This window comes from Salarias fasciatus, chromosome 7 (genome assembly GCF_902148845.1).
Source record: "Salarias fasciatus chromosome 7, fSalaFa1.1, whole genome shotgun sequence".
Classification (NCBI taxonomy): Eukaryota; Metazoa; Chordata; class Actinopteri; order Blenniiformes; family Blenniidae; genus Salarias; species Salarias fasciatus.
This window is the reverse complement of record NC_043751.1, coordinates 20,296,838-20,323,875: the sequence shown is the minus strand read 5'-3', so window position 1 is coordinate 20,323,875 and position 27,038 is coordinate 20,296,838. Positions and strand designations below refer to the sequence as shown.

Here is a 27,038-nt window from a genome sequence, read left to right as displayed (position 1 = left end):
GTGTTTGTTGAATGTGGTTTTGAACATGTTTCTCTAACAATGTGTCATGAATCAATTGAATGTTTTTTTCTTTTGTTTTTCTCTAACATTTTAGGGCATTACAATAGTGCCCTGCACCCATTAATTTTTGTTGTGCTGTGTTTTATTCTCTTTTTTCTTGTGGCTTTGCTCTGTGTTCTTATAGTGAAAGGCACTTTGTTTGTCCTCTCCTCCACAGTTTATGCTTTATACTGGTAGGATTTGTCTCGGAAAACAACAGTGTTCTCAACAGGATTCCCTAAAAAAAAAAAAAAAAAAAAAGATTAAAAAAAATATTAGGCTCAATAAAATGGGGACAGCAGCAATTTTTGCAAAAGCAATTCAGATAGATGGAGCTCTCCTTATGGGACTGAGCAGTATGTCTTTAGTCATTTCTGTCTACTCATGTATAGTGCCGGGCTTTACGTATCAGCGATATTATTGTTTGTAGTTTTCAACAAAAATAGTACGTATTGCTAAAGAAAAAAAAAAGTACACAGTCTGAGATAAAAAAAAAATCAAATCTTTGTTGAATATTATGAGTTTATTGAGTCAAAACTATATAAAGTTTTTTTTTTTTTTTCCCCCTCAGAATGTTATGAGTTTCTTGGGTTTAGAAATCGACTGGCTTCTTCTGAAGAAAAATGACCCAGTGCTTCTTTTTCTTCATTGCCATTCACTCTTCTACACATAAGATTTAATCTTCGGTGAGGAGTCTGTCCCACAGGGTCACTATATGCTTGAATAATAACAGCTTTCAGGTAAAGAGAATGAGAAGGACAGATGTTGTATGTACAAGGTATATTTAGCTCCGACTGCCGTCACTTGTAAAATATTAGGTGCAATGAAGCACTATCATTGATTTCATGTGCTTCAGTTGGATAATGATACGTTCCCAGCGCTGGAGGACGAGAAGTGTGCATAAATATGGAGCTTTTACTGTTTCTTCTGTCTTCAGTTTTCTCCTTCCTTTTTTTTTTGTGGCGGAAAGCGTTCGCCCACTTGTGCAGAGATTCGACAAAATCAATGCTACTCAGATAAGTATCAGGAAAGTCTGAGGAGTAGTTTAGCTTTGTTAACCACAAAGCATCCTTTGTGTTCTAAGAAGAAATCTATCACACTTAATAGCCAAATCTAATGTGGTTGGTCAGCCGTGGCCCACGCGGTAACATATTCCTCCCCGATGTATTCAGATGGTAAAGCAGCCATTGCACCGGGTGTTGTGCACATGATTAATTGATGAATGTGTCCTATGAATGCTTTCTTTCATGGGATGCTGCACCAGAAAAGATGCTACACATTGCTTAGTTTATGTTAATTGCATGCTTAAGATAAATAAATAAATAAAAAAGTGAGGCTATTCATTTTTGAGGTTATAAATCAATGATTTATTTCATTAGAACTAAGACTGTGATATGTGATCACACTGGTCAGGGTCAACCCCAAATGGCAGATAATTACTTCAGCTGCTTTAGCCCATTTCATTGTGGGAGACATTGCAGCAGCCGACCAGCTGCAGCATGAAGGGGTAACCCGACCAGAACTGTGCCGCTTAACTTCATTTCGGCTTAAAGAAGCACCGCTGAGGACTCCCCCTGGCCTGTGTGTCGACAGTATTTACACATTATTCTCAGAAGATCTTCAGAGCCAGATGGTTCTCCTCCAATCCCACAGCAGCAGGATACAGACAAGCATCGCTGTCAAAGACCGGGAAGCTGAAGATCATTGAATGTGACAGAGGCACACAGTGTTTTACTCTCATCGCCACATCACTCCAAACGTCACTTTATTTTGCTCTCAAAACTTCTCTCTTCATTATTCCCACACATGGCGAGCATTCCATGTGTCTGTGCACATGGGTGTACAAGGTTCCACACAGGATCAAGTAAACAGACGACTGGTTTTTAAATGATCGATAACAAAATGACACAAAAAAAAAGGATAAATGAGGAGAGACCCCCCCCCCCCCATGAAGTTATAAAATCAAGTGAATTCCTCACTTTGCAGGCATGTAAAGAGACATTTTTGGAGGGCTTAAATATTCCAACTGTATCATTCTGAAGGGAGTTCCTTGTTGCTTGTAGCAGTCGATGCCAGCTGCCTCATTCGTTTTGATAGATCAAAGCTCCCAGGCAACAGCATTTCTCAGGGGGACGGAAGATGGACCGATCTATACCGCCTCGTGCCTCTGTGCATGTCTCCGTTTGTCTGCGTATCAATGAAGTTTAGCCCCACTGCACCGACAGACCTTTGTTTTTGTGTACAGCGCTGTTCACCGGGAGCGTTTATGCACCGTCAAAGCTGTATTACCGTCTACACTGAACAAGTGTCCACGGCACTGCTTTTCCACAAGTTTTCTCCCACTAAACAGCTCTCTCTAACTTTTACAGTTAGAAGCTATAGATATTTGTGAGTATCGCCACTACGCAGTAATGTTCAAGTCCCTTTGTTTGTCTCTAACACAAATGTGTTCCCGGTTTCAAGCTATTCCCTCCACTGAATGACAGCTGGAACCAAAAAAAGTGGGCATGTCTTAACAAAGATAGTGAAAAAGATAGCTGGTCATTAAATGTGGATGCGAGCTATGCATGATTTAAAATATTTAAGAAGTCTGTTTTCTAAAAGTTTTATCAGGGAGGACATCTATGTGACACGTTGTTAGATGTTAAGGATACACAGTGTGATTTGGTGAGTAACAATGAATTATTTCTGCTGGCTGGCAGAAAACTCCGCATGGTAGCTTTAAATACAAATGCTTTTTTTGGAAGTCATGCTGCAGCCGACGGTGCTGCAGTGTTGCTTTTGAAGGGACCTCGCTGTCACGATTATAATCACTGCAGTTTAAACCAAAAGTCTTCAGCTAAGGCATCAGTTTTACAAAAACTCAGAGTTTACCTTTCTCTCCAAGAGCAGACTCATAATAGATTCTATGCCGTTTTTAACAACAGTATATTGATGAAAATCACTGATATACATAATTATTTGTCGCACTTGAATATTACTGCTAGAATCAGCATTGTAGAGTAAAATCAGTTGTTAGTGTGTTAATGTGCCTAGATTTTAAAAAAATCTTAAAAATTGTGATGCTATTATTATTATTGCTAATGCAAGTAAAAGTATGTCTATTTTGCACTGAGAAAGTAAAAGTTATGAAGTCTTGAAGTTTCAGTCAGTACCCTAGTGCGTATAAACAGGAAAAGTGCCATTTTTCTAACCAGATAGACTCAACTTTGTGGCTGTGGCTGCACAGGCTCTGGCCGGTCTCGGGGTTTGGCCCGGACAGCCCGCCGCTCAGGTCTTTCCCTGCATGTCTCACAGTGACTCATGTGACTTATGTGTGGCATAAATCACTGTGCTGAGACTGCAGCTGACGGATATTGAGTCCATCAAATGAATTGTGGCACACACGCTGTAGCTGACAGCATTCTTTACTGCTGACTACAAGCGCACGCACGCACGCACGCTGGCAAACACACACACACACACGCACACGCCTATAACAAAGTTAAGGATTATGAAAAACCTCAAACAACAAACACAATTCTTTTCATTACTATTGTATAAACACAAAGTATTAGTAATATTATACACACACACACACACACACACACACACACACACACACACACACATGCACCCTAGGTGTGTGATGACCGACTTTGCTGCATGTTGTATCAGCCTTAACCATCACATCGATGTGCCGTGATATCCACCAGCCTTTTGTCCACCGGATATATTCAGATGCAAATGAAATACACACACACACACACACACACACACACACACACCGTGGGGTTTTATTGTACATATAAGCCTCGTTGGCCAAGTATGCAGATTGACTTTGCCTTGCTCTGAAGTTTTTTTCTGTACTATCCCATTAAGCAGGATTTATATTCTCCAAGAGTTCACTGGTCCATTACCTCTGGGAGAATGCCTTAAGTAAGTGTGTGTGCGTGTGTGTGTGTGTGTGTGTGTGTGTGTGTGTGTGTGTGTGTGTGTGTGTGTGTGTGTGTGTGATTCATTTGCATATAACCTGTGTACAAAACGCTGGTGGATATCACGGCACATGGTGGTGATGGTTGGGGATGATACGACACGCAGCGCAGCGGCCATCACCACCATGATGCTTGTCATTAGTCAGCGAGAGAGAGAGAGAGTTAAGAGCTCGTCGAGCGCACTGTGCGGCTCTGAGAGGCTGCATAGATGGCTTGATTTAATAAGGACATCAAAAAGCCTTATCTCCTGTCCTTAAGAGAAGGTCAGTGTGTCTAAAATAGCCGAAATGCTATGATAACAGTTTAGAGAGATAAGATATCTGCCGAATACTAATGTAGAACAAAGCTGTTTTAGGCTCATTTCACACTCCATAAGTCACACTTGATTTTGTGGTCCATTGCCGTGTTTATGAAGTTTGTTGCCAAAGCTTCAGGAGATTTTTTTTTATTAATCGCTGCTTTTAATGACCTTTTTACAGTTCAGTGTGCGGTAGACATAATTTGACACACCTGTTATTGCTCCTGAGGGCGTCACGGCGACGTGCGCTTCAGGCTCTCCGGCTCAGACAAATCATCTCCTCTTCAGTCTTCATCATTTTCCTCCTCTGTCCAGTTTAGAGTCCTGAAGGGAAACAATTACTCACTGCTGTGCAATGAAAAAGGAAAGATCAGAAAAAGTCACCGTTTTCTCCAACATCAGTGTCTTTTTTTCTCCTCATTGCATCGCTACTTATTTTTCTGGATTTCCCCAGTGGGCCCTTTGTTGAATTGGGAGTGTTCAGGCCCCATAAAAAAGTCAGTACTCTCAACCCCCTTAGTTGGTTTGAATATTTATCTGTTGTGGGAAGTACAAGCACAATGTGATTACTTTTATTGTTTTGTTGAGTGATTTTCTTTCTTTTTTTTTTTTTTTAACGGAAACAATGTCCTTAAACCACCCATGAAAGCAGAAGAGACTGATATTATAGGAAAGCATAGGGAAATTAATACGATTTTTCTGCATTTTAATGTAAGTTAATCATTTCACGACCCTCAGACTGAAGTCGGAAGTCCTGACATTGGAATCACAGATTCTGTCGTATTTTTTAATACCCACCTCCAGTGTTTCTCCGGACCTTGGACGCGGCCTTGGCGCTGCCGGTCAGAATACCGGCTTGAGGTAACTCCATTGTCAGGGATCACCACCGTCCGTTGGGTGCTGTGTTGCAGTGTCCTTGGTTTGCTTTGGGAAAGGGAGCATATTAGCAGTCTTTCTCAGATCCTCTGGTGCACCTGCAATCTCCTGATGTTTAACCCTGGACTTCATTGGAGTGTTGCAGTGATTACAGGCCGTCCTGAGGGACATCGATTGTCCTGCTCCTCCTAGGCAAGCCCCACACAATGCTGACGAATGAACTCGTGGCCCTGCCAAGTCCAATTAACTGTCAGTGCCGCATCGACGAGCTCCTCCGTTTGTTGAGAGTGAAGAAAAACAAACTTTTAATCAAATTTGCCTCCGGGCCCCAGGGTATTTGGGGTTGTATTTTGCATTCCACTATGTTCTGCCTCGCCTGCAGCCGTGCCTCCCTCTCAGAAGGTTATATCGCATGTTGTTTGTGTGAGGAAGCAAAAATTCCCTGCACCTTACTTTAATAGAGGCTCTATCTCTCCGCTGTCGCTGACTTGATGAATCATCCCGGCGTAAGGATCTTGGGATAATACACCCACAAAGGGAATGATGAAAAACTGGGAAGCTGGGTCAACTCATATAAAATTTATCCACCACACTGGTATTGTTTCTGTAAAAACAACAACAAAAAAAAAGCTAACGTTTTGATCTGTGCAGAAAGCATCACAGTCGACTGTTGTGTGTGTTTGGTGTGAGTTTACTGCAGTTTGTCACCAGAACGGCGTTCACCCCCCGGCGCCCGGGTGCACGCCAGTGTCAGGAATGTCTATAAGCACCTTTGACTAGTTGATCAATACGAGCTCAGGTTACGATCTTGCAGAATAGTTTGAGCATTAACATCTCCACAAATACCCTCTGCTAATTCAACCAAGGTCGAGATAAACAACTCTACTCTCCTCCTCTCCTGATTAGAGTAATGCAGACATTAAAAGCCCAGAAATTCAATTAAATTGGTGGCTTTTGCCACAGAGGAAAAAAGGGAAGGGACAAAACGGGAAGAGACGCTATCGCATAGCGAGGGCTTACTAAGTGGAACAAAGAGATGTAGCCTGGGATCTGAACATTGACAAAAGGGCATCTGGATGATAAGGATCAAAGGAATTTTTAGAGGAAATGTAATCATTACCAGACACAAGCATGCATTCATGAGAGCCCAATCTGTGTCTTACAGAAACTGATTCAGAATTAGTTAGCAAAGCCGGAATATAATCACAGGAAAAAAAAAAAAAAAAAAAGCAAGGTCAGTGCCACCAGGTGTGTCTCTTCCACCGACGGGCTGAACCGGCATCACCACCCATTACAGCGTGGAGTTTGAGCAGCAGACATGCAGCCCTATAGGAGTTCATCTCGCCCTGTAGCGTGCGCTTCATTAAGACCTTTCAATTGAGTTTAGATGGATAAAAGACAGAAAATGCTGACTTACCGGTTCAGGCTCCCGCATCCTCAAAGTGATGAATCCCCCGTGAGAAATTAGGTTTGCAAAAGAAACTTGACACCATGCGATTCTCCCAGCCTTACACTTTAAACATCAGCATGTATTATAATTCTGGGACTCACTTCCGTTTCAGGCGTAGGCAGCCGTACTGTAGTATGAATGACAAACTTGCCCTCCGCTTCAGAACAGAAAGGGGGTTAAGGTTTATGGATCAATACCACCGGCCCTTCCACTGACTCTGAAATAAGATTTTTCCCTCTCATGTGCCAATTATTTGTGGCTAACTTTTAATCAGAATTGACCAGTGATTAGATCTGTGTTTTAAATATTTCAAACTTTGTTTCTTCACTCATAGTAAATGTCATGTGGACAGAGAATATGATTTTTTTTTTTTTTTTTTGCCCCACGCTGACCCAGAGTCCCCCCAGATAGCTCAGTTCATTTCTTGGCAGCCTCTTTAATGTAACTACAGGCTGTCTTTCTCTCTCTCCCTCTTTCTGTCACTCGCTCACACAATACTCTCTAAGTTGCTGTTGTATACTTCACTTTGACTTTGAGAATCGGAGAGAATAATTCATGGACCGAGTGAGTTTCAGAGACTAGGATAACAACGCTGCTTTCAGAGCCAGTGGTTCATTTGAGATGAACTCCAGGATTTCCTTTTTTGTTTTTTTTTCTTTTTCTTTTTCTTTTTTGGGTGAAATCTCCAAAGGGTACATATTATCTCGGAGAGAGGGTAGAAAAAAAGGAAAAAACATCCCAATCTACAGTTTTTTCTTTCAATGTTAATCAAAGGCTTGAGATGTTTTTCCTGTTCCTGTCCCTTTATATTGCACCAGCTATCCATCCATCCAGTCCCGCTACTCTACTTACCTAATTGAGCATAATGCACTGCTGTAGTTCTCAACCTTCTATTTTTCCGATATATTTAAATATTTCACAGGAGTTGCTGCCAATGCGGCTGGTTTCAAACAGGCTTCCATAACATATTTTGTTCATTTTTAGACAAATATCAATGAGATGGAAGGAGTTTGCCTAAGAGTGGAGATTTTTTTTGGTAGTTAAAGTAAAGCATAAATGGCATTTCTGGCTTATTTTCTGGCATCGTAATGCACATACCAAAAAAAACAGCACGTGGCTGCAAGGATGGATGCCCATTAAAGTATCTGCTTCACAACTTTTCACATCTATTGCATGCCAGTCGTTTGGCATTAGCGGTGGTCAAGCAGGTAGAAACCCCCTCAAAGATTTATGGCTTCATGATGAGCATTTGCATAATGTGAGATCATTAAAAAGCAATTATCCCTGTGTTTCCGCGAGCGTATGTGTTCCTGTATTGTTGCGATTAATGCGGTAGGTGGATGGACGCGCTGATTGCCTGTCTTTAAGCTAAATCATGTTTGTGTTTACCGTGAGGGACGTATCCATATGCTGTGACATGTCAGATGCATAAAAATTGCTGTTTTGAATAAACACCTGACAGGCGCTGTTTGCTTACGCAACACGCCACAGAACGAAAATAACCAACGGTTTACAGACAGAAAAACTAATAATTTTGACTGCATTTGCATTCATCCACCTCTCTGAGCTGGTCGATGGATTTTCGCTGCTCTTTGACTCCAATTTTATTACTTGTCTGTGCAGGTACTGTTTTAAAAAATGAAATAATCAAACACACAGATGGGGAAACATTTACAATCTCACACTTCCCTTTCACTTTTTTTTTTTTTCTGTGCCTGATGTGTATTAGACATGCACGGCAAAAAAAAAAAAAAAAAACCTCCAGTGATGCTTGTAAATGTCGCTGCTGGTGTTAACAAGGCTTTGTACATGTTCTCTCGGCAGAGGAGATTTCAGATTGTGTCTTACAGAGCTGACTCTGAGGTTACCTTTAGTTTGTTTGCATTGCACGTGTATAGAGCTTCTTTGTTTGTTTTCTGTGAATTATCAGCTGTAGATTTTAAACCATTTTTTTTTAAAGCGTCCTGTCACATGTCACATTCTGTTTAGGTAAAAAGTGTTTTTTCTCAAGATCTTTGACATATTATTGATACCAAGAGTGAGCCATAAGGTTGGCTCGTTAAAGTCAGAGCAAAGATATTAAGGGCTTCCATGAAGACAGGTGTTTTGTTTGTATTTAACAAGCAAAAACTTATCAGAAAAAGTAAAATACACTCACAAAACTGCATAGAAACATTTCTAGGCCCATAAAAAGGCCACACATTTAGAGCTACACATCATGCAACCTATAGGCCAAGAACCAAATGTACAAACTGACCTGCAGAAAAAAGACAAGACACAAATACAGAAACAAATTTAGAATCAATAATGAGCCTATTAATATCAGTGAAACACACTTTCACACCACACCGAAGGCTTGAATACAGACACTTACAAGGGTACTCCTAAATTATGGCATTGCACATAATCAGTCAATCAATCAATTAATCAATCAATCAATCAATCAATCTTCATTTATAGAGCACTTTTCATATTCATAAAAAAAACAATGCAAAGTGCTAAACAGTAAAATCAGTCATAAAAACAAAAAAACAAAACTGCATCATTAATCAGGGTTGTATGCATGCATGCACGTGCACACGCGCGCGCGCACACACACACACACACACACAAACACACACACACACACACACACACACACACACACACACAGACATAAACACACAACATGCAGCACAGTGAGACAGTCTCCCTGGTAAAGGCCAGGTGATCGCTCTGTTTAATACTTTGATTTCCAACAGGCGCTCAAAAACGAAGAAACAAAGTACTAGAGTTTAAAAACATTTTCTGTCATAAATAAAAAAATAAATGAATTAATGTGCATGTTAAAACTGTCAGCTAATGTACTCTACAGTTCAAACCGAAATGTTGGATGATAGCTTTCCAATGTGGAGATTGCATGTTCTTCTCTGGGTGTTCTGGTTTCATTCCACAGTTAGAAAACATTCATTAGAAGTAATTGGTGACTTTTTGCCTGTATGTGTGAATGCGAGTGTCTGTGAGGTTGTGTGGCTTTGAGTGTTTATAACCCTAAGATGGATAAAAGGTACAGAGAATGAATGAATGAATGAATAGGTTACTTAGCTCAACGTGTTGCAGTGGATGTGACTGTGACAGACTCTGGCAATCAGATCCTCATTTTTTATCCCAGTTATGGTTGGCGTAGCTCATAATCTTTTCATCTTTGTTCCACTTTCTCAATCCTGCTTTTCTCAGGTCCTGGCGGACACCTGCCATGTACGTTATTGTGTCTCTCTGAACTGAAGCATCTATTTCCTTAAGATACATGGTATCAACACGTTGCCACTAAGCTCTGCGTCCCTATATTCAGTCCCGTATACAGCAAACTGTGATGCACTGTGTCGTCTCACACCGTCATGTCAGAATCGACATTATTTCTGCATCAGTTTGAGCTCCAGTAGCTGTTCTGGATGATCGGGCCCAGCGGCCAGCCGTCCAGTGAGCCTCAGCCGCCTGCCATATCACTGCTTCACAACTTTACCCTCCTCTGATCCCACCGGTTTATGAGACGCTCTGACCGTCACAATCGTTAGTTTTACCGAAATCCTAACGTTTGCCTCTTTTTCTTCTAATTCATCGACGTAATTACAATAGCAGCCACTTAATATACGTCTCCTCTTGTGCAATGATAAAGAAATAGTGTTCTATGCTCATAATGTCCATGCCAATCTGGGGATATTTGATACAACTACCCCCAAAAAACACAATTTTGAACACTACTATGTCCAGTCAGGATCCAGTCTGAAAGAATGTTGCCTGTAATTTATGAGGTTGCCGTCAATCCAATGAGATCCAAACAAATGCTCACAGTCTCAGCTACAACAGATTTAACTCAGTTTCAAACTTTGCAGCTTGTGTCCTGTGTGTTTAAATTTGCAGGAAGAAAGTTTTTGGCCCCCATCTGTAAAAATTCATCATCCAACATCCTTAAGAGGAGCAACATCGCCCGCTTCCCAAAAACCCTTCCTCCTTTGGTGTCCGTGCTCTGTCCGGTCTTCTTGAAGTTCGAGAGGTAGTGGTGTAATGTTTCCAATTTCACAGGTAGCAGCTTATAGATGTTTCGATTCTTCTCATTTATAATGGAAAAAGTTATCCGCAGAAACATCTCAGTCTCCCCTCCACGGCCTCCTCCTGACTGAAGTGTTTTGTTTGAGGTTGATACGTTTCTGCAACAAACCAGTCAAACTGGCCAGTCAGCTGTGAACTGAATTATGCTGGTGGAGTGATTTTGGACATTTCACAGGATGTCCTGAAGCATTTTTCACTGAGAAACACTCAAGTGTTGCTGGATTTTTATTTTTTTTTTAATTTTTTTTCCCCGCCCGTTACATTTTTATATTTTAACTTTTCAATTAACTTTGTGGGTGAATGAGCGTGCCTACATGGGTTCACGTTTCTGTGGAGTTACTCCATACCTTTGTTGTATAATAAATCATGTACAACTTATGCAATATTTGATTATGTTAAATAAATATCATTTTCTATAATATGTTGATTTTTAATGAGACTTTGAGCACAGGCAGAGCAGTTGTTGGATGTGCAGTGTAAAAATGATTTGACATAAAAGAAAATAGTTCTAAATATAGTGTAAAAGTAATTTAAATATTAGAATCATACTCACATCTTTACAGGATGTTGGCTGCATGTGAGCGCGTGTGTGGTTGTCTGCCTCCGTGCTCGTCTTGCGATGGACCTGCGACCTGTCCAGGGTGGACCTCGTCTTCCTGCGGTGCAGGATCATCACTGCAGAAGAGTTTTGAACGAGTGCTTTATTGTTTGAACTTTACAGAACTGGATCTGACTAGTTCTCACATTCGAAGATGAAACAAATAGTTTATCGATTCAGTAAACAACAGTAAACAGGAGCTTCTGAAAAAAACCTTATGCAACACAAATAAGCTCATTTGTCTTATGACTTCATTCAGAATGTGAAAGGCACATGTTTAGAGTTTTTACAGTCAAACTGAAAAGTTTGACCTCGTTGCTTTATTATTTTCACTAATTTAATTGAGTCAACTGGACTTGATCGTCTTGTAACAGCATGAACTGATAATATGATTGAATGAGAAATTGCATAAACAATACTGTATCTCAAAATGTCGGAATATTTAATGAGACCAAATATTTTCCTATTTTTTTTCCACCAGCAGTCAGAATGTTAATAATCAGATTTAATAATGCGCCAAACATTTTTGTTTATTGTGAGTGCAGAAAGAACAAAAAGTTGAAAAAAAAAATCACTTTTTATAAAAAAAAAGATATTAATTTTTTTGAGGCATTACTGTGTAACTGGCAACAAGTGTGGCAGCCACATATTCTCTACAATTAATTTTCACCCAATCACACAAATTATTCTGCGGCTGTCGTGTCTTGATCATGGTCATTTTCATTCACACTAAACTGTTTTTAGGGAAATTCTGACACTTGACGATACGAAGCAAGTTGTTTCATGTCACATATTGATGCTACTGATGGATGGTTTTCAGTATTGTCTAATATTTAGGGACCAAATGAATAACAGATTAGTAACTGGCAGATAGTAATCAGAACACGATCATTAATTTGTTGCTGTGCTGAAGGACCATACCAAAATGCTCTTTTTTCCCTCATTCTCATTTTACATGGTTCTCCTCTTCATATTTTCCGTGCTTGTGAAGTCTGCTTTTCATGAAATTTTGAAAAATAAACATGATGTAACTGGTTCATTATATTTGAGTTTCAAACAGCAATCACTGGAATTCAAAACGTGAAATAAATAGAACTATTAAAACCGTTTTTAAACAGTGGCATGCACGCGCTACAATGACTGCTTGGGGTTGATAATGCGTTCATGATGGCCGGTTGTGTCCGATACAGTGTAAAATGAAAGCCCTTTGTGTTTGGCTAAATGTGCAGTGTGGTGGATCTCAGAGGGGCTCGCCCTTATCGCTGCAGGCTGCGGGATGTTATGCTGTTTGTATAGAGTGGCGTGCTGCGCTAGTGATTTTGTGGTGGGTTTTTTTTTCCACGATGCAACAAACAGAAGCTCCTTTTAGAAGCTTTTTTTTTTCAGTACAGCAGCCTGGAATATACATAGATAATTGATGTCATGTAGATTTTGAAACAGACTGGTTTAAAAAATCTCTTTCAAGCCTTCACCCCCCTGATAGCAAGTCCTAAATTCACCTACAACTGGCTCTACCTCCTCTGACGCAAACTTCTTTTCCGTGCCACATGAAGCACAGCGCAGTGATGTTTGGAGTGAGACATAATCTGCTGCTGGATGATCTACAGAAGCCCCACTATGTACACATACTGTGCACTAATTAGTTGCATGTACACAAATTTATCAGCTACAGCTTTCCGTAGTTTAACACCTTGTTTATTCGGAACACTTATGCAAATCAGATCAGTCACATTTGTTTAGGTTAAACACATGCCGTCTTTTCAAATCGCTACACGGTGTAAGAACAAAATCTAATATAATCTTTTTAACCGAGACCACCAGACAGTACAAGATGAGGCTCTGTCTGTGATGCAGACATTTTTTTTTTTTGTCCTTTTTAAATGTCATCTAGTAGTTTTCTTTATTGCCAGTTTAATTCCTCATTATAGCATCTGTTGTCCATATCAGCAGGTCGATCTGCTGCTTGACTCCCTCAAGGTTAGTGTTTTCTTTGCTCTCTTTAAAGAAAAATGAAGTTACTCTTGCCACTCTCACCTCTGAATAACCAGAGCACATTTCTTCACATTGAGAATGTTATACATTCAAATCTTTGCTCATGTTTGGACAAATTCTCATGTAATTTTGCACCTTTAAATATATAATACTGTTAGGTTATAGCTAATGATGCATACATATTTAAACAGTACTCTTTTTCCTTATTAATTGTTCAATTTCACTCGGGATAGATGATTCTAACAACCGCATTCAGTTTAATAGTTCAGTGTTTTCCTCTGGGATGTGTAAATCAGCATAGGTGGTGGAAGTGGGTGTGGCGGTTATCGGGTGGGGTTGGGGGGGGGGGGGGTTTGCCCGTATCGGCATTATATGAACGTAAATTAGTCTCCACTCCGTGACTCTGTGACTGCACCCCTTTACATTGACTGCTGTTGCCCCATGGCAGATTCTACTTCATTCTAATTAGAATTAATAATTGAAAATAGGAAATCAATGTGTGCAAATTAAGTGCGGCAACAGTTGGTTTTATTGGGTTGACACTGTTTTTGAGCAGCCACATCACTTCCAGTGACTGATTGACTGCTGTGTATGTGTATGTGTGTGTGTGTGTGTGTGTGTGTGTGTGTGTGTGTGTGTGTGTGTGTGTTATGTCTGTGGAGCTGTACAATCAGGCCTTTATTTATACTCCAGTCACTGGGTGAAGCTGTGCACAACAAAAAAAAAAAAAGAACCACTCCTCCTCTCAGACTGATCTCTTTTTTTGTTGTTGTTGTTGTTGTCCTGTAGAGAGAGAGAGCGAGCACAGGGTTTGTTTTCTGCAGGACAGGGTGAAGGGTAAATTATTAATTGGAAGGAGCAGTGGGCTGTGTAACAATTTGCTGATCCAGAAGCTTTCATGAGCTGTGTCAGGTTCTGTTGAACAAGTGACTGGTTTACTGCACCGAGGCAAAGCTCCTCTTGCGGGCTGCTTGCATTGCTGCTCATCGTCCCCTCGCTTTATTAGAGGGAGAGTCTGAGGGGGAGGGAGGAGGCTGCTTTTTTTTTTAATTTTTTTTTTTAAGTAGCATCACTCTTAAGTGCTTGCGTAGAATAAAGTGTTTGGTGACCTGGCCCTGTCTGTCTCGGTCCACCACTGTAGACCTGTTAACCCTGTTAGAGCCGCGCTGCAGAGGAGCCGCCTGGCACCTGCAAAGGCTCCGATCGATCCCGGCTCGCATCCTGAGCTGAACTCAGACAAATGATCAGATCCTTCTCGGGATAAACAACCAGGCTGGACTTTTTAATCAGTAATGCATAGTCCTAAAAGAATTAACTCATTTGGTCATTAGTTTCTCTGGTTCCAACCATCTTCTCATCCGCATGTGGGGCGGGTCGAGGAGCGGGGGAGAGCGTATGGTGCATTATAGTGAAATGTGCGAGCAGCAAACTGCTTAGAGAGTCGCTGTGTTGTCGCTCGGTCCGCGGCTGCTATTCCCCCGGGGGGAAGTGTGGACGCACGGGGGCTCAGCTAAGATGAATTAGGGCAGGACAAAAGACACGCCCCAACAGCAGAAGCTGCGGCGCGATGTTATTCCAATTCAGCAGAACGGCCCCCATGACTATTGGCAGTTTCTTCTGTATATTTAGAAATTCATTTGTCAAGCTCTCATGGCTGTATTGAAACTTTTTTTTCCCCCCTCTTGTTGTGTCTGAGTTTTCTGAGATCTAATAAATAACAGCATAATAGGTGTCAGCAGAACATGGGGGGAGGCAGTAGGTCCTGTCTTGTAGCGTATTGACGGCTTTTACAGCCCCAAGTTGAAGAAACCTGAGAGACATTCATCACTCAGTGCAAATTCACCACTTTACACAATCATCACTTTCACTCAAGACCCTGGTACCAGTTCTGTCTGCGTTTCACTCTATTCCCCTGCGTCATCGAGTCGGGGAGCTGTGATGAATAACTCCATGTTGGGTTGGGATTTTTTTTTTTTTTTTTTTTTTTTTTTTTATAGAATAACTCCAATTACAAATAGCTCATACTGAATGAATAGGAGAATATTACATGTTCTTGTGTCAGCTAAATTGCCAAAAGAATTGTTTCATTGTTCCTCTAAAAAAAAAATAATATAATTTCAATATCGAAAATGTCCAAAGAAAGCTTGTCTTTTTAAGCCATTTTTAAGTGGTGACTTGTCGGCATTAATTCTGGCCTTGAAGTGTAATTTGAAAATTCAGATCTGTCATAAAAGAAAGAAAGAAAGGAGGAGAACAAAGCCAGCGGTACAAAGTCTGAATCAGACAATATGGACTCCGAGGTGCGTTCGTCTCATGAGGAAGCGCCGGAGACTCATCAAGACAATGAGTCACGCTGTTTGCTTTGCGACAAGCTCCGCTAAAAAGTAAGTGAAGAGTAAAAAGACTCTCTGGAGCCTCGGCGTTTTTGCCTTCTAATGTCTTCAGTTAAGTTATTTCTCAAGTGTCAACAGTGTGTGTGTGTTAATAATAGTTATGTGACAGTGAGTGACTCAGGCAGCTGGAAGTGAAGGCGACCGGCGTGCCAAATATTTTAGCAGCCATAAAATGGTTTTTCCCAGTCAGAGCTGGCAGAGCAGCGAGCAGCCGTCTGCACCGACCACCTCAAGTGGCTAGCGTTCATACCAGACGTGATTGTAATTGAAGTTTTTTTTTTTTTTTTTTGCCTTGCATCCAGCTGAATAAATGAAGTATAAAACTCTGTTGCTGTTTGAATGGGGAGAGATATTCTGTGTTTAAAGAGATTGACTCAGGCTCTCGTTTTGCATTTCGCTCTGAGGAGCTTACGGCAGCTTTCGGTGGCACACACTCGTCGTCCTCGAGAACAGCGGCAAACATTTTGCGGCGGAGGCCAAGTTCAGGAGAACTTCTGAATGAAGTCAGCTGCTGAAAGCTGTTTGGTTTTAATCCCGTCGCAGCCCTCCTCTGATTATACAGCCTCTTGAGCACACTTCAAAGCTCAGCACCGCCGCGATGGCTCTCTCAGCCTCGCCTCTCTTGGACATCACCTTCAGAAGTTTACTACCTGCCGGTAGCCGTTGTCGTGATCTCTTTTGTTCCAGCCAAGGGGATTTCCACCCGGCATCTTGGGATTGGACCTTTCCCCGCGTGTGAGGTTATCCACATTCTCACTGTTATGCATTATGAGCTGTGAGAGTCTCGGCAGCCGAGCGTATGGCTGGGCACGGTGACCCGGGCCAGACCGGTTAATGGGTTGGACGGCAACTTCTCGAGCTGCAGACTTGTGTGGGATTTGTTGCCTACACACCGCAACCCACTGGGGTCCTCATCACTGCACACAATTTAGCCGCGCTCTCCAGAAGCTGAAGCCTTCATGCTACATGTTACTTTCCTCAGCTGTTTCTCTCTGTTTTTTGCCCGCAGCTCATCATGAACTCTGACTCCTTAATCACAGTTAAATGCTGTCAGAGCTGGGAAGTGAGAGGCTACTGGGTAAAGTTTGAGAACCTCTGTGCAGGAGAGAGACAGCGAGATAATGGGCTTTGCTCTCAATGTGCTGAGGCCTCCGACTGCAAGCTAAAGAAGGTTTAAAACTTCAAATGGCAACATTTGTCGAGTTTCTAAGCACCAGAAAAGTCTGCAAATTAAGCGCTGGATAGATTTTAGTTTATTTCAGTTTTCTTTGCCTTTCCTTTTTTTTTTTCTACTGACATATTTTGACACGTAAGAATGCTCACTGCACTGTCTTATAATGTGGTCAAGGTTTGTGCTGCAACCAGAGGTGATGATGCCTCTCTAGTTATGTAGACACTGCCTATTTTTCACCCGTGCCGAGGGAGCTCTGACGAGTGCTTATGGAGTGCTAAACCAAGTTGCGGCTGAACTGCTCATCCATTACCGCGGCCGCCCGCACACCCCTCAGGTTTAATGTGCCAGGGTCGTTTGCGTGGCAGCAGCCCGAGCCTTCAGGGAGCCCATTCATGCCAGAGTAGAGGCCAGCAGCAGATTAGATCAGATCAGCGTGAGCCCTGTAATGTGGCTTCCAGTCCGTCCAACCACAAAGGCAATACTGTTCTAACCCAGTGTTTCAGGACCCCCTTCGGGGCAGACCTGTCTCTATCAGGGAAGGGCTGATCATCCTCATGCTGTGTACCTGGAAAAACAGGCTTCAGTGCCGAGCGCGAAACAGGCTTGATTAAGCTCTGGCCCCGTCTGATCATAGCTCTGGCGAAGTGAGCGTACAAGGAAGGGGGCGTAGCGGCTTTACATTTAAAACTGAGATTGCAGTGATGGGGGAATCGATAGTGGAATATTCGCCCTCCTGGCTGTCGTGCCAGCCTGGATCTCAAGCTGGGCGCCGGTGTGAGAAAATACAGCTGCTGTTGCCAATGACAGGGAGACATAAGGCATTACCAGTCACTTTAATCATCACTAAGCCCCAACAACAACAATTACCCCGGTGGAAGTGAAGACTGTGCTCTCCCCTTCACTGCTGATTGTTCATCACATAGAAGCTTGTTGTTCATTTAACCCTGGAAATTAACTGTTTGCCTGCACATCGAGGGATTCATTGAGTTCTTCCTCCACCGACCGATTTCCTTTGGAATGTGGGATTTGCTTCATCTCCGCAGGTGCCACCGAGTCATGTCACATAATGATGCAGAGCTACTACTTTATGACTTTTTTTTTTTCTTTTTAATACTTTGATTTATGTTCACATCAAACACGTAGCCCAATAGAAGGTTTTGTAGTTCGTCAGGATGTCACCTGTGGGATTTTTGCATGCCTTTCATGCCTTTAACGCTCCGACTCCTTTCACATGAGCTTTATCCTTCACCAAGTAGCAGCTTTTGATTGAAAGCGAGACTTCCTAATGTTTTTTACATTAAAATATGTTCTTGCTACAGGCAATATAAAGAATAGCTTGTCTCCTGCTTGTTAGATGTGTGAAATATCTTGTAAGTGTTTATATTGAGTTTAGTGTGCAGCTGGTTCTGCAACATTAAATACAAGTGTTGTTTTCTAAGAATACATTCCTTTTCATTATGGGTTTTTTTTTCTCGAAAATTAAAAATTAATCAGGGATAGTCATCTCTGACCCCAAGACTGTTGCTACTGCTTAGCCTCCCTAAAATCTCTGTGTTGTCTCACAGCAGGGACCTACACTGTCGCAGAGGATTCACATTGTCCTCTCCTGTATTAGTCCTATTTAAATATTACTACTCATCAAAAGTCACAGCATTTAGGAAAGTTTGAAAAGTGAAGATTTATGGACAGAATCACAGCAGTTCAATAATTCCACTCTCTCCAGGATTTATTTTTTTCCCCTCACTGGCCATTCTGACAGCTTGCTGCCAAAGTTGCACCTGATGAAGGTGTTAAAAAAAACATTGAAGCTCCAAACTGTTATATATGAAAAATGACTGGTTTCCGTGTTCATCTTTGAGGCTTCCTCTGCTTTTTCCTGCAGTCGCCGAGAGGTGTGAACAGCCTGCACATGTGCTTCCCTTTTTGCAGATTCAAATCAGGGTGTTATGAAGACTTCTCCCAGTGAACGCTGTGCTACATCAACATCACATATACGCACTTCAGTCTGTCTGTTTCACTACCAATTCCTTAGTAACACAACTGTGATCAACACCTGTTTGATCGTCTCAGCGTGGCGGTAGTAAGGAGTTTTACAAGAGACGGAGCAGGAACTACATTAAACATTAGAGATGCATCCATGTATTTAATACAAGTCTCAGGACACTCTAACTTTTCATTTATTTATGAACGGGGTTGCTTGTAGTAACACACTTAATGAAGCCAGTTTAACTGGAAGTAGAGATTAAAGGGAATAAACATTAAACGTAGTGTGAATGGCCAACGACTCCAGTTTAAGGATGATGTTGTTCACTTTTTAAAGCAGGGCTGTCAAACATAAGGCCCGGGGGGGGGGGGCAAAGCCAAGACGCTCCAGTCCAGCCCGCACTTCCGCCAACCAAATGGTAAAAATATACAAAGACAACAGTTTTTTTCTTAAGCAAATTTCTTAAGGGTAGCGGACACAACACTGAGACCAGAGTATAGATATCAGTGATGATAGCAGGAAAGCTTTCTGCCTCGTTGCTCAGAAACTCGCTTGAAAACATGCATCCACCAGCTATAGGAGATGTTTTATGACATTTCATTGTGTTTCACACCTCAATGTATCATTAAAATTGGTCCCAATGTTGAGATTGTAGACACTTTTGATAGTAATTGTTTGGGTTTGGTCACATTTTCATCACGTATGCTCCGCCCACAGCAAAGAAAAACTTTAAAGATTAAATTTAAAGATTGTTTTGGTACTGTTTGACCATTCCATCCCGCTGGGCTGTATGTGTTCCTTAAACTACAATCTGTTTGACACCCCTGATTTGAAGCACCATAAAGTTTTCAAGCCTGATTTCTGTCATTTATTCACAGAGAACATAATTCATGTTATTGTTGTTTTTCCATAGCGTGTATTTAATTAATCTGATGCATTTATTTTATTTCTTCATGACACACTTTAAATTGCCTTGTGTCTGCATTGTCATGGCGCTCTATAAATAACCATGCCTTGCCTTATGCACCAACTTTCACTTGAGGCTCCAGTCATAAAAAAAATTACAGTATGACAAAACAGCAATCTGATCTACTTCTCCGTGAAGATTATAATTGATACTAAGAAATATCAAGAACTGTGTAAAGCTGGTGTTATATGAAGGAAACGAAACTCAAACCTGAAAGTGATGTGATCTTAAAGGAATACTCCAAAGATTTTGGACCCACACCCTTTCCGTATCATTGACAAAGTGAGATAAGCTCATAAATACCTTTTTTGTGTCTGTGCGTCCAGTGGCTGGATCCCAGCTGTTAGCATCGTAGTTAGCTTAGCTCAGCTGCTGGAGGTGAAGAGGAGACAGAGCCGGACTGATGAAAGTGGACAAAATACTCCTTCCAGTGGTCCAGGGGATGGCGTATTAGCACGTGAAGTAAATCCGGATGGTTATAAAACATTTTAAAAGACGTGTTATCTTTTCAATCCGTTAAAATAACGTTTTGATAAACACAGATTTGCACAAGCATAGTGCGCCGCGGAAGGATATACCAGCGCACGGTGGCTGAGTCTATGGCTTCTACTGCTGTGCTCCGGTATATTCTTAAAGGGCAACTCCGGTTTTTTGACACCTGGACCTTATTTATAGGTGTGTGCATGCTCATATACTCACTCAGACAAACATCGTGCAGCTCGGAGTCCTTCAGAAGTTATTTAGATCCAAACGATGTAGCCGCACTAGCGGGAGTGCCACAGCAATGGAGCGTTAGCGCGGGACATAATCTCTGCAAAGTCGCTCATTTCGGCTGTATTTTTCCTCCATCGGCGCTGGGTTGCCTTTCGATCGGAAGGGGGGCCTCCGGCGGTGTCCCGCGGCCTGGCTCGGAGCGCGCATCTGCCGGGCGGCGGAGATCTGGATTCTCCCGGCCAGGAGAGAGCTCCGGCCGTTGCGCGTCCCGCGGCCGGCGTGGAGCGCGCATCCGCCGGGGAGCGGAGATACGCTTCCTCCCGGCAAGGAGAGAGCTCCGGGCCATCGCGGCGGGCCGTCGCGCGTCCCGCGGCCAGTCCGGAGCACGCATCCGCCGGGGAGCGGAGATACGCATCCTCCCAGCGAGGAGAGACGTCCAGCGGCCCAGCGGCCGCGCGTGAGCCGTGCGTCTTCGCCGGTGTCCAGAGCCTCCGTGGAGCAGCTGAGGGCCGTTTTCCAACTCGGCCCCTGGAAGTCAGACGCCGGGGCACCGTGACAGCAGAGGCCAACTCAAAGTGCCTCTCTGCTGGTTAGAGGAGCTCCGCAACGTTCCCATCTGAGCTAATTGTGGCTAAGTTAGCGAAAACTGTCAGCTCTTCAGATGACCCACCATAAGACGGTAGACGAGCTGACTTTATGATAACACTGGCGATGGATGAAGAAATACAGCCGAAATTAGCGATTTTGCAGAGATTATGTCCCGCGCTGACGCTCCATTGCTGTGGCACCCCCGCTAGTGCGGCTACATCGTTTGGATCTAAATAACTTCTGAAGGACTCCGAGCTGCACGATGTTTGTCTGAGTGAGTATATGAGCATGCACACACCTATAAATAAGGTCCAGGTGTCAAAAAACCGGAGTTGCCCTTTAAGTGGAGCACTGCGCAAAACGTTATTTTAACGGATTTAAAAAAAACACATCTTTTAAAATGTTTTATAACCATCCGGATTTACTTCACGTGCTAATACGCCGTCCCCTGGACCACTGGAAGGAGTATTTTGCCCACTTTCGTCAGTCCGGCTCTGTTCCCCTTTGACTTCCAGCAATTGAGCTAAGCTAACTATGATGCTAACAACTGGGATCCAGCCACTGGATGCACAGACACAAAAAAGCTATTTATGAGCTTATCTGATTTTGCCAATGATAGGGAAAGAGCGTGGGTCCAAAATCTTTGGAGTATTCCTTTAACAACACTTTAAACATGTGTCAGTATGTTTTTCATCTAGAAAAACTGATGTTTTTCTTCCTTTGTAGTACTGTTACATAACTGTACTGAAGGAGCATCAAGAAAACAATGTAGCCAAAATGACGTTCAGCTCAATTTTACTTACATTGGACAATAAATCACTCATCCATCCAACTTTCTGAGACAGCTTCATCAAGAGCAGATGTGTGCTATATGCTTTAGTCCTGAACAAGTCACCGGTCCATTACATTAAGCGATATGAAGGCTCTTTGCACCTTTGTTCTGGATCTGCTACTTTAAAAACATTTTAAAACCTTTTCAATGCTTTTTTTTATTATTATTACTCTGGGTAAAACGTTTAGAGTCAGCGCCAGGCTCACTGGCAGTTTGGCAAGTGGAACGGAGGAGCCCAAAATTGAACTTTACAGTTATAGGATGAAATTAGTCACACACCTCAGATCACCTTATGAAAAGCTGAATTTGGCAAATTCTCAATTGACTCGTCTTGTAAAAATATGGGCAGGAATCCTACACTCAGGAATATATCACATTCATAACATCATTAAACGTTATCTCAAATTCCAAATCAGATAATCAGTCAAACAATATTCAGGTGATATACATATTTAGTCAGGTAAACAAATATAGATGTAAAGTTTTATTATTTGATTATGTTATCTGTCTACAAAGTAAAAGTGTTGTTTGTGAGCTGTTTATCAAGCTGGGGGCTCTTTTTTTTAGTCGCTTGTTTGATCTGCCGTGTGGTTAGAGCTTGATTAATGCTGCGTAGCACTCATATTGACAGGAGACATGAATTTTAGTTTGTGCCTGTTTGGCAGTTTTGTATTTGTATAAAACAAGCTTTGCAATCGTTGCAGTGGGAAACGGAGGAGCAGGCTCGCTTTCATTTGGAAACTCGACGCAGTCTGAGTGGAGTTTGTATGTTTCTTCTGGGTTTATGTGTACGTTTCTCTAAGTTTGAGAGACTGGTGATTAATGATTGCCAGACAGCGTCACTTTGACACGGAGTGTGAATGATGTTCCTCTTTTTTCTGGTGCATTATGCCTGCTCCCATTTCACCTCCGCCAGGGATTACAAACAGTGAATGAATCAAATAATTAAATCTAATGTTGATCGCATCTCTCAGAAGCCCACATTTAGCCTCTGGATCGTATTTGTGGGTATCAACCTCACATTTATCCCTTCTGAAAATGGAAATGAAGTCAGGTACTTAAAAAAAAAAAGACTACATCTATTTATGTACTCGTTTAACAAGCATTGAAATGATTCTGTGTCTTTGTATGCTGGGCATCGCGCTGCAGCAGCTGGATGATGTATGTAGCATCAGATCATAAACTTCAGTGCCAGTGTGATGTTTTTGGTAATGAAGACCCATGTTTTTCTCAGGCTCACTGATGTGTTTTTAATCGATGCCTGTGGCACAAAGGAATAGGTTAGATCAGCCCGTGGCTGCACAGATAATATTTTGGCTTCAGTTTATAGCAGGTTTTGATCTTTTTCTGCAGTTTGTTGACAGTTAAAAAGAAAAAAAGAATCAGTGTCTGCAAGACTGTAACATAAAAACCTTTTAGGCTCATCGAAAGTCTGACTTTTTATTACATTCTGAGAAAATTGACAGTGTGGGCACTCAGTAAGCCGGTGGAGCATTAAGCAATTTTCACACTATAACAAGAGGGAGTAATTAGTATGAAGGAGTAATTCTGTTTACATTTATTATTAATGACGAGCTATTGCATGCACCATAGAAATTCAATTAGAAGTAATACTATGTCTTTTTTTTTGGGCTTTTACATGACCATAATTAATTCAGATTTTCTCAAAAGAGAATGCAGTTGCATAACTGGCAGACTGTATCAGAGTGTGGACCACACTGGATGGATGGATGGACGGATGGACGGACATGTTGGTGCATGCTGTGTTGTTTTTTGTTGTCGCTCTGGATTGTTAGATGCCACTTATCTGTGTGCCTGCAGGCTGCGAGAGCGACTTCTGGGGACCGCACTGCAATAATCGATGCCAGTGCCAGAACGGGGCAAAGTGCAACCCCATCACAGGCGCCTGCGTCTGCACTGACGGGTACCAGGGGTGGCGCTGCGAAGAGCCCTGCGAGCACGGTTACTATGGCAAGATGTGCCATCTGACCTGCCAGTGTCTCAACGGTGCCACCTGCAACCACGAGACAGGGGAGTGCATCTGCGCACCGGGGTACACCGGGGCTTTGTGAGTACAAGAAACGTTATTTACTCCTTAGTTTTCCGTGTCAGTGTCTGAAAATCATCTGACTCTGGATTTATGTGGCGATAGCTGCGGGCAGCGCTGCCCCTCCGGGAGTCACGGGCCTCAGTGTGAGCAACGCTGCCCCTGTCAGAACGGAGGGACGTGCCACCACATCACCGGAGACTGCTCCTGCCCGTCCGGGTGGACGGTAGGTAACACGAGCAAAACCAAGAACACGACGAGAAAGAGAAGTCTGAGGGGGGAAAAAAAGGCTGAATGTCATTGATGTTCCAGAGAAAAGACAAAAAAAACCTTGTAGGTAGTCAAACACATTGAGAACTTTAAGCTGAGGATCAGTATGTCGCTCAGGTTTAAATGAAAGTGTGGGATTTTTTTTTTTTTGCTGCCTGGAAGAAAGAAAAAGTGGCTCAAAGAAAAAAAAAAAGGACTGACAACTCTGGATTTTGCGCCCCACTCAGAGTGCTTTTAAACTGCCCCTAGGGGGGTGAATAAAGTTAATTGAATTGAATTCCGAATTCAACTTTGAAACAGACTGACTTTCTTGGGTTGATGTGTGAACAGTTTATACAATAAAATGATGTTTTTGTTTAAGGCTGAACATAGTTTTTCCTTTGACAATACTCGTATAAGGTTGTAAAAATCAACAATCTCTTCATTCTAGGGCTCCACAGTTTGAAACCCACAGTCTGAAATAGATTTAATGCTTTGTCTGAGCCGTCTGAGCGTCAGTAGCATGTGTAAAGAGCTTATTTTCCGGCATTTCAGCCCTGATGAGGTTTAATCATGACCGATGTGTCTCATGTGGTGCTTTTGTTGGCCGCTTTTCAAAGGGCTCGGTTTGCGCTCACCCCTGCCCTCCTGGCAAGTACGGCATCAACTGCAGCAAAGACTGCTCCTGCCGTAACGGCGGACTCTGCGACCACGTCACGGGGCAGTGCCAGTGCGCAGCTGGCTTCAGCGGACGCAGGTACACAGCCGACGGATCCTGGCAGAGAGGCCACTCCATTACTATGCACAAAAGCCTTTTGTGAAGTAGTCAGTGCAAACTTTTGTCCTCCCTACTTTGAAAATGGGTCAGACAATGGCATGATTTATTGATATTAGTATTTAATGCAAAAGAATGGTTTCATGCAGACAGCTACACATTAAACATTGACCTATTCTCTTTGTTGACTTGTAAATGAGCCACAAACCTGGCTGTTCTGTGAAAGATAAAGGAAATACTCCAGTAAGCTCACGCTCAAGAGAAATAAGCATGTATAAATGCCCATTAGTCCATCTGAAGGTGGACTGGAAGCTTGTAATAGGGATGTGTATGTTTAATTAATCTCGCGCTTCATGCTGGCCAGCAAGGTTTCATGTCTTCAGCCTTCATGCTCATTCACTCCCAGCCTGTCCATTGATCTCACCATAGGCTACACGCTGTTTGGATTCTACTCATTAATTATAAGTAATGGGCTTATATTAAGGTCTCATTGAAATCCACAGATCTTTTCAGCTCCCTGTGCCTGCCAGAGCAGCCCAGAGCAGCCTGGCTTTATTAGCTCGGCTAAAGCAATTGTCTCTTGGATGGAAACACTTCCTTTACAAGACCTTTCCTTTACTTTATTATTTTGTAAAATTGCCCTCATTCATTTTGTCAGTGACAGGTGAATTAACCTGCCAGGAATAATCTCAGATTGCGTAAGCCCCCACCCTCTCCTGTCTGGTATAATAATACCATTGTCCCCTGATAAAACTAAAGCCGGGGTAATTTAAACATGAAACATAACATGGCCACTTTATAATGTAATTGAGCTATTTGTAATAGCTTTGTTAGACTCCTGAGACCAATGCTCCACCAGGACTGAATAGTTTAGTCGGTATATTTTATTGAAGAAAAAAATATTTTTTGATGTAGTTCAGTGTTTTATCTGAAAAAAAAGTCTTCATTTCATAGATGATGACGATTAGCAAGTCTGCATTCAACCCCTGCAGAGAAACTGAAGTGCTCACAGCAGGGGTTGGTCTGGAGGCTTCCCGAACATGCACTTTTTCAACATATTGGCCCGGGCTTTCAGAAGATATTTCCAAAGCTAATATCGAAACATAAAGGCGCTCTTAATAATGCAAGGAGTGTATACATTCAGCTGTATTAGAGTTATACGTAAGTGCTGGCTTCATTTAAATATATAATTACCACTGGTTCTTAAATTGTTACTCAAAGTTTCCCCTTGTGCAAACTTAACCTCACATTGTGTTAGAGTTTCACACTTTATGAAAGCAATCCCATAAAAATATTTAATATCGCTGTTTATAACAGATTATAATCTGGGTGTGCACTAAGTCTGTTATTGACTGTTACTTTCTCAGGGGAAGCACAACAGTATAAATCAGAAGAAGTCAACAAAATGAATGTCGTTGAAAAGTGTTTTGTTAATTATTTCTGCTCTCTTAACACATAATATCAGTTATAAATAGATGTATATTTCTATATAGTGATTATTAGAAACTCTTGTAAACACAAAGCAGAAAGGAAAAATGTTGGGATCCTTTTTTATTATTATTTATTTAATTCAATTTGATTTTGATAAAACTGCGCATATTGAAAAAGAAAAACAAAGGCATAAAATATTTCAATTAACCTGATAAATGTGGAATATGAGGAATTTTCAGTATCAATAGCATATCTTTGAACGTTAGTAAAAGCAATTATTGATTGTTTTTTTAATAACGTGTTTAAAGCTAAATTAATAAGTTAAATCAGAAGGGCTATAGGTAGTCACACAAATATTTCTTTCTTTCTTTTTTTTTTTAATGAATACCAGAAATAAATGTCTTCTGTTCTAATACTGCGATAACAAACGTGAGATGGGCATCGTCCTGTCATCCTCATATCGGTGCATGTTTTTGTGTGTGTTCCTGCTCCAAAACAGCTGTTTCTACTGAATGGCTCATCATTAAGATGTACAGTTGCCAGATAATTATCCATTCACATGAATCAG

At 41.9% G+C, this 27,038-nt stretch overlaps 1 protein-coding gene across 7 annotated transcripts in view; it reads left to right on the top strand.

Moving 5' to 3' along the window:
* Nucleotides 1-27,038, top strand: part of megf11 (multiple EGF-like-domains 11) — an 80,978-nt gene that overhangs the window by 28,776 nt on the left and 25,164 nt on the right. For all 7 annotated transcript variants that reach the window (XM_030096029.1, XM_030096026.1, XM_030096025.1 and 4 more), the window contains 3 exons: nt 23,790-24,036; nt 24,121-24,241; nt 24,885-25,021. In XM_030096029.1, the coding sequence (XP_029951889.1) occupies nt 23,790-24,036; nt 24,121-24,241; nt 24,885-25,021 (505 nt within the window). The remainder of the gene's footprint in view (nt 1-23,789; nt 24,037-24,120; nt 24,242-24,884; nt 25,022-27,038) is intronic.